This window comes from Chrysochloris asiatica, unplaced genomic scaffold (assembly GCF_000296735.1).
Source record: "Chrysochloris asiatica unplaced genomic scaffold, ChrAsi1.0 scaffold00004, whole genome shotgun sequence".
NCBI classification, from domain to species: domain Eukaryota; kingdom Metazoa; phylum Chordata; class Mammalia; order Afrosoricida; family Chrysochloridae; genus Chrysochloris; species Chrysochloris asiatica.
In genome coordinates this window covers 11,514,163-11,526,994 of record NW_006408522.1, presented here as the reverse complement: position 1 = coordinate 11,526,994, position 12,832 = coordinate 11,514,163, and the positions used below count along the sequence as shown (strand labels likewise).

At 40.3% G+C, this 12,832-nt stretch overlaps 1 protein-coding gene across 1 annotated transcript in view; it reads left to right on the top strand.

Annotated features, from left to right (window-relative positions):
- The window catches only part of FAM81A (family with sequence similarity 81, member A), a 56,553-nt gene that overhangs the window by 9,640 nt on the left and 34,081 nt on the right, over positions 1–12,832 (top strand). Inside the window, exon 3 of the mRNA XM_006831591.1 lies at positions 12,443–12,561. Coding sequence (XP_006831654.1) covers positions 12,443–12,561 — 119 coding nt within the window. The remainder of the gene's footprint in view (positions 1–12,442; positions 12,562–12,832) is intronic.

Below are 12,832 nucleotides of genomic sequence, written 5' to 3'. Positions count from 1 at the left end.
ATCTTTGATATTAATTATTGGCATGTAAATTTGAATAATAGTTTTATTAACTGGTCTTCCTTTTTGACTTATGGATGTTATCCTATCACAGACATCATAGTTCAAGATGTTGTTAAGTGCTGTCGAGTTGATTCCGACCCATAGATCTTGAAATGCTCTTTTTAGTGATGAATGCAATGCCACTCCTCTTCACTCCTGGCATAGTAAGCCATATGATTGTCTGGTTCAAATTGCCAGTAGCTGTCCATTTCAGCTCACAAATGCCTAGGATACCAATCTTTATGCATTTAGTTTCATTTCTGATGATTTCCAGTTTTCCTAGTTTCATATTTGGTAATTCCATGTTCTGATTATTAATGTATGTTTGCAGCTGTTTCTTCTCATTTTGAGTTGTGTCCCATTGGCAAGTGAAAGCTTTACCCCAGCCAGGTCTTTAAGGTTGACTCTAATTTGAGGAGGCAGCTCTTACCTAGTTGTGTTTTGAGTGCCTTCCAACCTGAGGGGCTCATCTTCTGGCACCATATCAGACAACATTCTGGTGCATCATAAAATTTTCACTGGCTGATTTTTTTATAAGTTGGTCACTTGGCCCTTCTTCCTAGTCTGTCTTAGTCTGGAAGCTCCACTGAATCCTGTCCCCCATGGGTAACCCTGCTGGTATTTGAAATATTGGTGACATAGATTCCAGCATCATAACAAAAACACATGGCACCACAGTCAAACAAACTGATAAGTATGGAGGAGAGATCTGAAGTTTAGCTTTTCTAGGTTTAGCACATTGTACAAGCTTAGTAAATGTTTCATAATCAAAGGCTCCAGGGTCCATGTCCCTGTAATGTTCATTAAGCAGATGACTCCTAGGTACTAGTACACAGTAGGTGCTTGATAAATGTTGAATGAAAGAATCTATTGTCTTAAGCCCACTCTCAACCATTGTCTCCATTAGCAGTTTACTTTATGATATGAAATGTTATCAATTATTTATTTCTCTGAAACTTTCCATAAATTATTATCATCATTATAAATTTAAAAGAGGTAATGTAGTCAACTATGAATTATACATGTCTGGATTACCCATACTGTCTTTGGTTTAGGCTGTGGAAAATCCCTGAAAGCCAAGTCCTAGTAAGCAGTCAGTGGCTTTTTCCTGACAGTAAGCTTTCCTTTCCATGCCAGTTTGATGGCTTGGGGAAGTGGTTGGGCCCCTGTGTTGCTGCAGGGCTTTAGCTCTGTCTCACTGGCCTTTGGGAAAATAGGTGGTGGGGTTTTCACCTGTTTGGTTAGGGTCTCCTGGTTTCCATGCTTCTTAATGTCCTGCTGGATTGGCATTTGACTTTGGCCTAGTTTGGTGATGGAAATCTGTAGCAAGCTGTCATCTAGTTGAGTAGATTATATTTTGAGTAGAGTATACAGTTGGTAAGGAGCTCTGGTAGCATAGTGGTTAGGAATTGGGCTGTGAACCTCAAGGTCAGCAGTTCAAAACTACCAGCTGTTCTGCAGGAGAAAGTTGAGGCTTTCTGCTCCCATAAAGATTTACAGCCTCAGAAACCCTGTACACGGTTGCTATGAACCAGAACTAACTCCATGGCACATAACAACAGCAACAAGAACACATTTGTTTGTTTAGTGATTTTCAAATGAGCTAATGAAGCATTTTATCAACTGAGGTGAGTTCAGAGTTGATAATAAAGTTTAGAGTTGAGCTTTATTAACATATCAGAGTGTGTACTTGGAGGGCAGGCAGGAACTTGGTTCAGCGTATACCCAGCATTGCCTACTGAGGAGAGTTTTGGCTACTGAACTTCATATATTTTGCTTAAAAAAGGGAATGAACAGCTTGCAGCTGAGTGATCTAGCACCATTGGAACGGGCATATCAGCAGAGGGACTTTGATGGTGGTTATGTGCTGGGGAGTCAGTTCTGACTCATAGCAACCCTGTACAGGGTTTCCAAGGCTGTAAATCTTTACGGGAGCAGAAAGCCTCATCTTTCTCCTGCAGAACAGCTGGTAGTTTCAAACTGCTGACCCTGAGGTTAGCAGCCCAATTCGTAACCACTATGCTACCAGAGCTCCTTCCAAAATCATCCAAATTCATTTTTTTTTAACTCCACCCATTTGCCCAACCTCACTGTGACTTGGCTTGTCATGTGACTTGACTCTAGGGGGAGAAGGCAGTGAATTGAGTGAAATTTGAGTGTTTGTTCATATCCCTTTGATGGATGCAGTTCAATCTAGATTAATAAATGGGTGTTCTGACATCTTGCCTTTCTCTTCAGTACATTTTACTTGTCTTAGCCCATCTGTGTGGATCCAATCACCTCCAGACACTGGCTAGAGATCATCTCTGAGCCTTCAATGTGGAAGTCCAGATCCTGGAACATGGAGCTAAATTAACTGATAAACTACTCAGTTACCCACTGGGAGCCAAGTATCGTTAGAGGCACTGGGGCTACTGCGATGACCCAGGTAGACAAGGCCCCTGCCCGAGGCTGGTGGGAGTATTCAGGGAGTAAAGGGTTAGGAACCAAGGTAATGCCACCTCCTAAGTACTCTGCAGCCAATTGGATTGTGTGATGGAGACTGATGATGGGGCTGTTTTAGAAAGGGGGCTGAGTGAGCAGGGTGGCATGTGAACTGAGACAGGAATAACTAAAAAAAGACTAGTCAGACCAAGATGGGATGGAGAGGGAATGCTTAGGGAGGAGAACATTCTAGAAAAAGAAACTGCAGTTTCCAAGGCCATAGCAGGAAAAAGTTGGTGTGTTTGAGGAACAGAAAGAAGGCCCATGGAACTGGAGTGGTGTGAGCTGGGGAAGGGGCCAGATCATAAACATGGATGTTTTTAATAAGTGGTTTGGAGTTTGGAAATTAGAAGCCATTATTTAAGCAAAGGAATGTAAATAGTTCATTCATATTCGTGGTCCTGGGATATGGTGGTGGTGGTGGTGGTGGTGGTAGTGTGCCGTGGAGTCAGTTCCAACTCATATTCATGAATAAATCCTTGCTCTGTGGAGCTTACAGACTGATTGATGTTTCAAAACCATCACTGTGATTACTGTGTGCAGGAAGGGTTAGGGGAGTGAGGATGGGAGCAGGGAGACTGGCTGGGGGTGACTGCTGCAGAGCAGGAGGCAACTGTTGGTGGCTTGCATTGGGCATTATGGTGGAGATGGGGAGAAGCAGATAGATTTTAGATTGATTTTTGGAGGTAGTACTTGTCAGATTTTGAAGTTAGGGAAGCTACTGTTTTAAAGTTGGTGAATTTTAGGGTCCATCAGATATCCAAGTGGCATGCCAAGAAGGCAATTTGATATATGAATCTGGAGCTCAGGAGAGTTTTTCAGTCCAAATGTGAAGATAAAAAGCTAGGTAGGAATCAGTGCCATGTTGGGACATACTAGCCCACAAGGCCTGTAGTTGGTGCTTTGGCTGGATGATATCAGAGCCACACTTTCATTTGCAAATTCTCACAAGTCTGGAAAGAGTTGGAGAAGGAGAAACCTGGAGAGCTGTTTCTTCTCTGGTCATTCCTAAACATTTATAGCGTGTCTGGTTTGGAGGTCCCAGGAATACGGGTTATTACTACTTTTGTATAAACAATATTATACAGCACAACAGGGCTCCGGGGTGGGGTGGGGTGTGGCTCAGGGCGTGAGCTATTCCATACTGCCTTTGGGGAAAAAACAAACCAACCAACCCTTCTCCATGAGTCTATTCTAACTCATAGTGACTTCTTGTGTTACAGAGCACACCTAAGATCCATAGGGTTTCCTTGGCTCTAATGGTTATGGTTCCGTGGGAGAAAGATGAGGCTTTCTGCTCCCATAGAGATTTACAACCTCGGAAATCCTGTACAGGGTCGCTATGAGTTGGAACTGACTCCACAGCACATAACAACAACAACACAATGGTTATGGAAGCTTTTCTCTAGGCCTTTCTTCAATGGCTTTGCTAAATGCATTTGAAAAAATCACCTCCCTTTCAGTTAGTATTGCTGTTATTAAGTGGCATCAAGTGAGTTCCAACTTATAGTGACCCTGTGTAGGGTTTCCGAGGACTGACAGGTGGATTTGAACTGCTGAACTTTTGATTAGCAGTGCAATACTGGTCCTACAGTGCTACCTGGAAACTGTTAGAGCCACTGGAGACCTTGTCTTTGAGAAAGGAGGTTCTTTAAAGACAGAGCGTATCTTTAAGAAATAACTGAAGACTTGGGACATTACTATTTCAAAGCCACTGACCTCTTCTCTGCGTGTATGAAGCAAGTTAATTGTGTGGACTCAGGTCAGGCATTTATGCCACCCTGCAGTCTTTCATGCTGTAGTTGAACTTTCTAGGGCTGGTTTGGTGCGCAATACACAGTGCTGTTCTTGCTATTGTTAGCGCTATCAAGGTGGTTCTGACTTACTGTGACCCTGTATAGGGTTTCCAAAGAGTGACTGGTGTGTTTGAACCACCAGCCCTTTTGGTTAGAAAAATGTTTATCCTACGGTGCCATACCAGGACTTCACAACATGTAGTAGGCATTCAGAAAACATGTTCATTGAATTGACAACAATGGAGAAGTGTTGCTAATTAAAGGTGTCCATTTTTTGAAATCAACCTGCCCTGATGCTCTATTGTTACAACATAACAAATGAGGGAACACTTGCTGGCTTTACAGATGGATTCTTTTTCTAAGACTTCTTTATAGAATTCCTTTAAATAGTAAATTCTCTAATGCCTTCTGTTTTCACATAACTTCTCAGTTATGTGAATGTTGTGTTAACTTCAGCTGTAATTTTTTTCTGTTATATTCAAAGCACTTCTAATACAGTACCTTAATCATCTGCATAAGAATTCTGAAAGTTAATGGGTTTTTCTGTCTTATTTCTAAGCATCTTAAAGAAATATATATTTTTTTCTTAGTTGTAAAAGTAATGTCTTCCCATTGTGGAAAAAACAATAACAAGGAATCAGCCATAATCCCACCCTAGGGATAAGCAAAAGCATTTTTAATATTCTGGTTTTATTTTAAGCATCTTAATCCATAGCTGGAATCATGCGGTTTATTTATTTTGTACCTTTTTTTTTTTTTTTTTTTTTTTTTTTTTGCTTAGTTATAAATCATACACCTTTTCCCTTGTCATTAAAAGTCCTCCATGAACCTCTTTTTCTTTTTCTTTTAATATGGTTGCATAGCAACACACTCTGTGGATACATGGTAAAATACTCCTTATGTGTATCACACTGTGAAGACATTTTTATGTATAAATTTTCATCATTTTTCTTATTATTTCTTAAGATGAATGCCAAGAACTTGAGCTGGTTCAAAGGTTATGAGCGTTTTTAACCTGTTGTTACATTTTGCTGGATCCTTCTCTAGAAACATTGCACCAGGAAGGACCAGCAGTGCCTTTTTGGTTTTTCACATGCTTTCTAAAAACATAAGTTTAAAATTTAAAACATTCTTTAATAGGTAAAGATGGTGTGATTTAAAATTTCCTGTTTCTTTGCTTACTAATAAGATGGAACCTTCTAGAAAATATTCTGGTTAAGTATTTTTAGCTCTTCTTTTGTGAATTGCTGTTCATTCTCTTTGCTTCATGATTATTATTTTTAAATTGTGAAACAACCCAAATGAAATAGGATTGATGTTTGCCTTCTTTATTCCTATAGTGTGTTGTCTAATATATTTCCCTGGGTGTGGTCTCTGGGTCATGTTGGAGGTGTTCATTGAATGGTCAGACTCCCATAGCTTTGGTTTTCTGAGGATGGGGCCCAGGAATTTGTGTGTTTAACCAGCCACCTGGATGATTATTATGCCTCCCAAAGAAGTTCAAGAACCACAGGTTTCGTACCTTATTATAAATAAAGGTTTGAAGCATTACATATGAAAGGAATACTAGTTTCTATGAATCTCAACAAGAGCTAGAAGAGAGACAGAGAACACCTTTCATCAGTGGGAGAGTGTCAGAACCAGATTAGTCAGATCTGGTTTTCTTGCAAGAACATGTTCAGATGACTAATGTTTTGTCATTCACAGGTGATTGTAAGTAGTTTGCATTCCTCTTAATAGAGCAAGTTCATTCAGAAAAATTTGGAAACTACAGCAAACAATAGATAGGTCTTGTAGCTCGAAACTCCTTTACGTGAGATAGCTTTTTTACTATTACTGTCACTATTGTTTGGAAACCCCACTAAGTTTCCAATAAGGAAAACACCAAATACTCACATTCCTAATTTTGGCATTTGACTAGGAATTTTGAAGATCCAAAAAAAAAAAAAAAATGTATGTGAGTTATATTTATGTATGTATATATGCTATACATCCAAAAAAGAAAGGGAAGAAGGAAGGAGAAAGAAAGGAAAAAATAGGAGATGAAATGGAACACAAAAACAATTTACGTAAGCATAATTACATTGTCTCTTATATTGCTTTCCTGATCACTTGCAAATGGGACCTCACCTTGCCAGTGTAGCTGAATCCAGCAATTCTTTAGAAATAAACAGAAGTACATAGCTAGTACATATTCAGATAACTATGGAGCTGAATTTATTCTCAAGGAATCACTAGCTTGTTGCAAGAAATAATGACAAGGTGGTGGTTTACTGTACCTGCTTCTGGTGCCGCCTTCCAGGATACTGGGATAGGCAGGCAGGCAGCCTAGGGGCCAGCAGAGACCCATCTGGAAGAGCTGCGCGTGAGGGCCTGGGCTCTATGGTTTAGGAGTCAGAATCTCCTGGCCCCCACAGAGATAAGGAGGATACTGTAGAGGTGGGCTGTATCACCACCATTTCTGGGCTTGGAGAGCTGAGAACAAGATACAGAGAAACTTCCTTCTGAAGGAACCTCACCTGGGGATTGGCTGCACCTCAGTTCACAAGCTCCTAGAACACTTAGGACAACCCACTTAAATTATTACTCCAATGAGCCGAGAGAGAAAGGGGCATCACTTCCGAGGGAACCCAGAAGCCACAGGGAGACAGAACAAGCACAGCCCTTAGAATAACTAGATATATCCTGATACAACCCCGGAGCTCCAAAGATGAAGAGAAAATCCTACAAGCGTCTAGATAGAAGAAGGAGCATCTGACTTCTTGTCAGTAACCCTGACATTTCAAAGTTCACTGCGAGGAAAGGCCTTTAACCCAAGAATTCTGCTGTGTTGGTGTGTATTGTTGAATTGTTTCTGACTCTTGATGACTCTATAGGCCAGAAGAGATCTGCCCCATAGCATTTCCAAGGCTGTCATCTTTACAGGAACAAAATGCTACATCTTTCTCCTATGGAGTGGCTACATCCCATCAGTTTATCATCCACTGTTCAGGGTGATCATCAACATGCAGGTGAATTCAAAGGCATTCACACAGGTGCCTTATCTGAGGGAAAGGCTAGAGACAGGACTCGAAACACAATCCAAATAAACTGGAACGGAGGCTGCAAGAAAAGGGAACATGAAAAGAAGCAGCAGCAAAGGTAATCAATGATCCTTTTAAAAAAAGACATATAAATTCATTTCAGTGGGTGTTGATGTGTTGATCAATTCCTGGGCTCTGCAATCAAAAATGTTAAGTGTATCCCAGTTAGAAGCATTCAGTTACCTTAGCAAAGCCTAGTTGGGTTGGGAGGAGGACAAGAAAGGAGGAAGATAAAATCTTCCCAAATAAATCTCTTAGGATTAAAGGGAAAAGGAGGGTAGATGTGAAGGGTCCCAAATAGCTCACATTTGGATGCAAGAGGTTGTGGAGATTGTGCCTCCTGACAGGGAAATTATTGGGATCTTTTATTTAGTTAGTTTGGGGGATCTTTTATTTTTCAAATAGAGTTGGGTATATGGTTAAGAGTACTGAGAAAAGAAAGCTAACCAGTCCTCAAATGGCAACTTCCAGGAACATTCCTTTGTTAACAAGAGGAGAAAGGAATGAATGGCAATCTGATCAAACCAGTTCAAATCAGGAAAAAGAGAAAGGACACAACGCAGCAAAATACGTTATAAATATAAAATGATAGGAAAGGACAAATGAGAACAAAGTGATGGAGTATAGTGGTTTCAGGGCACAGTTAACGGAGCCAGACTCCCTGAGTTCCAATCCCAGCTTTGTCACTTATTAACTGTAACTTTAGGTTAACACGGAGCTCTGGAAGTGTGGTAGGTTACACATTGGGCTACTATGAATCCACCAACTGCTCCATGGGAGAAAGACCAGGCGATCAGCTCCAGTAAAACGTGCAGGCTCAGAATCTACATGATGGTACTAGGTTTTTTGTTTGTTTTGAGTTATCTGAAAAAAAATGGTAATAATAATAGAACCTCCTTCTTAGGATGTTGCAATGATTAAATGAGTTATAGTACCTTACAGACCTAAAGGGCCTAAAACAGTGTCTAGTGTACAATTACTAAGCAAGTGGGCCCACTCAGTGGCAGCTGACATCAGTTTACTACTTAGGACTCTAGGTTTCTAGTTTCTCCTTCCCTCTTTCTGTCTCTGTCTCCTCTCCTCCTCTCTCTTTCATGCTTCTTCTTCTTTCCCAGAAGAGCTGATTCTGGAGCCAGATGGCCCAGATCAAGTCCTGTGTGACATTGGGCATACCAATTTAGCTCTTTGTGTCTCTTTTCTCCTCTGTAAGCTGGGGATCTGGAGAATGCCTCCCTCACAGGGATGTTGTGTGGATTTGGTACATGTCAGTGTGTAGCATGGAACCAGACACCTCATAGTCCATCCTCAATAAATATTCCGGTGTCATTATTGTCTTCACCATTCCTTTGAAGATTTCCTGAGATGAACTCTTCACAAAATCCTGCTCACATTTGGTCACCTGATCTTCAGGCAGTTCGACATTCGTTTTTCTTTTTTTGAGAGACACCATCTGGACTTTCACATTAGTCAATAAATGCTATTTGGTTATTTACTCTTGCATGCCCATTTCACAAGTCCTGTGTATATTGCTAACGTGTAGCTTTCAAAGGTGGTCTTCTTTCCCTACTCCCCTAACACATGCTTTTTCCACACCACTAGAAAGTTCCCCTTTGCTAAGTAACATTTCTCATGCCTAAGTTGTTTCACTTGTTAACTTTCAGGGTCCAGTATAACTATTCCGTTATCCAATAAGAACTAAAAAGAATAAGCATTTGCTGAGTATTTGCTGTACACGAGGCATTGTGCAACTGAGTTCTGTATGTTCAACATCTTGTGTAATACTCACAGTATCCTTAAGAATACAGTGACCATGATCATACAGCTAGAGGAAGCAGGATTTGAACCTGTTTGTCTGACTCCTCCTTTCCCTTTTTGTCCTTGATATATTATCCTGGGTGGCATAAATGGTTAAGCACTTAACTACTAGCTGAAAGGTTAGAAGTTCAGACCCACCAGAAGTACCTAAGAAGACAAGCCTGGTGATCCACTTCTGGAAGGTCACAACTGTGAAAACCCTGTGGAGCAGTTCTACTGCACATGACTAAACCACAAATAACAACCACAGTAGATTTAGGAATTAGTCATCTAGAACAATGACTATTGACAAGCAGCGTGGAGTAGTGAAAAGAGCTTTAACTGCTGTTAGGAGTCTCAGAGTCTGAGTCTGGACCTTGCCTGAGCTCCATCAAGTCACTTGGCACCAGAGTCTCTGCATTTCTACCAGAAAATTAAGGCACTTGTTTTGTGAGTCATCTTTAAGCTCTCTCTTTCTAGGCTTCCTGATTCTCTCTCTATATGTATACCAAGTGATTATTTTAAAAAGGAGCCTCTTATTTTAAGAAAATTGAATTTTTTTTTTTTGTAATTTAAAAACTTCGAATTCTTTATCAGGTAGTTCCAATTCCATTTCTTCCTTAAAAGATTTTCTGGCTCTGCGTTTTGGTCACTCTTTCTTGGTTCTTCATGTGAATGGAGGTTATCTGTTGTCTCTGAGACATTGTGTTATTGTGATATATATACGTATAATTGATGCTTGTATGTTGGTGGGTTTTACCCAGGTTTTTGTTTTGTTTTGTTTGCCTTTATTTTATTTGTTTTGATATATTTGAGCAAGCAGTGCTAAATATTATTTTTGCCAACAGTATATAATGCTTTTATTGTTGTTGTTAGGTACCATCGAGTTGGTTCCAACTCATAGCTAACAGGTGTACGACAGACTAAAGGAGACCCCGCCTGGTCCTGCCCCATCCTCACAATTGCTATTAATGTTTGAATCCATTGTTGCTGCCACTGTGTCAGTCCATGTCATTGAGAGTCTTCCTCTTGTTGTCTGACCCTCAACTTTACCAAGCACGATGTCCTTTTCCAGGGACTGGTACCTCCTGACAACATGCTCAATGAATGAGAGATGAAGTTTCGCCATCTTCCATTCTAAGGAACGTTCTGACTGTATTTCCAGTACGGATATGTTTGTTTTTCTGGCAGCCTACATGTAATACTTTCAACATTCTTCACCAACTCCATAATTCAAATGCATTGATTCTTCTGGGGCTTCCTTATTCATTGTCCAACTTTCACATGTATCTGAGGTGATTGGAAATACCTTGGGTTGGTCAGGGGCACCTTAGTCCTCAGAGTGACATGTTTGCTCCTTAACACTTTAAAGAGCTCTTTTGCCGTCAATTTGCTTCATGTAATATGTCCTTTAATTTCTTTATTGCTGCTTCCATGCACATTGATTGTGGATCCAAGCAAAACAAAGTCTTTGATAACTTTAATCTCTTTTTCATTAACAATGATATTTATTGGTTCAGCTGTGAGGACTTTTATTTTCTTTATATTGAGAAGCCATCCATACTGAAGGCTGTCTTCATCAGTATTTCAAGTCCTCTTGATTTCTGGCAAGCAAGGTTGTGTTATCTGCATATCACAGGTTGTTAATGAGTCTTCCTCCAGTCAGGATGCTGCATCTTCTTCATAGAATTCAGCTTCTTGAATTATTTGCTCAGTGTATAGATTAAATAAGTACGGTGAAAGGATGCAACTCTGGCACACACCTTTCCTGACTGTGAATCATTCAGTATCTCCTTGTTCTGTTTGAACAAATGGCTCTTGTACAGTCTATGTACAGGTTCCCCATGTGCACAATTAAGTGTTCTGGAATTCCCGTTCTTTGCAATGTCATCTATAGTTTGATGTGATCCACACAGTTGAAAGCCTTTGCATAGTTAAAAAAGCACAGAAAAATGTCTTTCTGATATTCTCTGCTTTCAGCCAAGATCCCTGTGATGTCAGCAATGCTATACCTGTTTTCATGTCCTCTTCTGAATCAGGCATGAAGTTTTGGCACCTCCCTGCTGATGTACTGCTGCAACCATTTTTTATTTATCTTCAGCAGAATTTTACCGATATGTGATATTAATGGTATTATTCAATGATTTCACATTCTGTTGGGTCACCTTTCTTTGGAATGGGCACAAAAATGATCTTCTCCAATCGATTTACCAGGTAGCTATCTTCTAAATGTTTTAGCATAGATGAGTGAATGCCTCCAGTGTGGCATGAATTTGGTGAAATATTTCAATTTGTTCCATCAAATCCCGCAGCCTATTTTTCTCCAGTCCTTTCAATGCAGCTTGGAATTCTTCCTTCAATACTTGATGATTGGTTCTTGATGATATGGTTCCTCTTGAAATGGTTGAACACTGATCAATTCTTATTGGTATAATGACTGTGTATTTCTTCTATCTTCTTTTGATAGTTCCTTATTTTGTCCATAGTATTGCAACTTGAGGCTTAAATGTTTTCTTCAGGTCTTTCAGCTTAGGAAATGCATGTTCTTCCCTTTGGGTTTTTTAACTCCAGGTCTTTGTACATTTCATTATAATACTTTACTTTGACTTCTCTAACAGCCTCTTGAAATTTTCTGTTCAACTTTTTTACTTCATCATTTGTTCCAGTTGCTTTAGCTTTTCTGTATTCAAGAGCAAGTTTCAGAGTGTCTTCTGACATCCATTTTGGTCTTTTCTTTCTTTGCTGTCTTTATAATGACCTTTGACTTTCTTCCTGTATGATGTTCTTGATGCCACAGCACAACTCCTCTGGTCTTACGTCATGAGCATCTAATGCATCAAATCTGTTCTTAAGATGGTCTCTACATTCAGTATAGGTTCCATATGATGAGGGCTGGACTGTGAACCACAAGGTCTGTGGTTTGAGCCTGCCAACTGCTCTGTTGGGTGAGGCTTTCTGCTCCTGTGAAGATTTAAACGCCTCAGAAACCCTATATAGGGTCACTAGGAGTCAGAATTGACTCAGTGGCACTTAAAAAGAACCATAGTAAAGGTAGTATTTTTGCTCTAGTGGAGTTGCTTTGATTTTCTTCAGCGTCAGCCTGAACTTGTATATGAGCCACTGATGGTCTTTCCACAGTCGGTCTCAGGCCTTGTTTTGGTTGGTGATATTGATGATCCTTATGTGTGTTTATGGCAGTATGTAAATTCTAAAGTGACTCTTTGTGTCTTGTTTCGTGCTGCCCAGGTACTCCAGGAGCAGATCCGTGCCCGGGACAACATTAGTTATGGAACTAATTCCGCCTTAAAGACTTTGGAGATGCGACAGCTCTCCGGATTAGGAGATCTCAGAGGAAGAGTAGCACGGTAGGTCTTCAAATGTTAGTAACTCTGATAATCAAAAATGATTTTTCCTAAGCTTCATTTTCGTGGAGATTATGTTGGTGACCCAAGCCATGGTATTTTCAATAACCTCATATGCATGTGGAAGCTGGACAGTGAATAAGGAAGACCAAAGAAGAATTGATGCTTTTGAGTTACGGTGTTGGAGGAGAATATTGAAAGTGCCATGGGCTGCCAAAAGAACCAACAGATCTGTGTTGGAAGAAGTGCAGCCAGAGTGCTCCTTGGAGGCCAA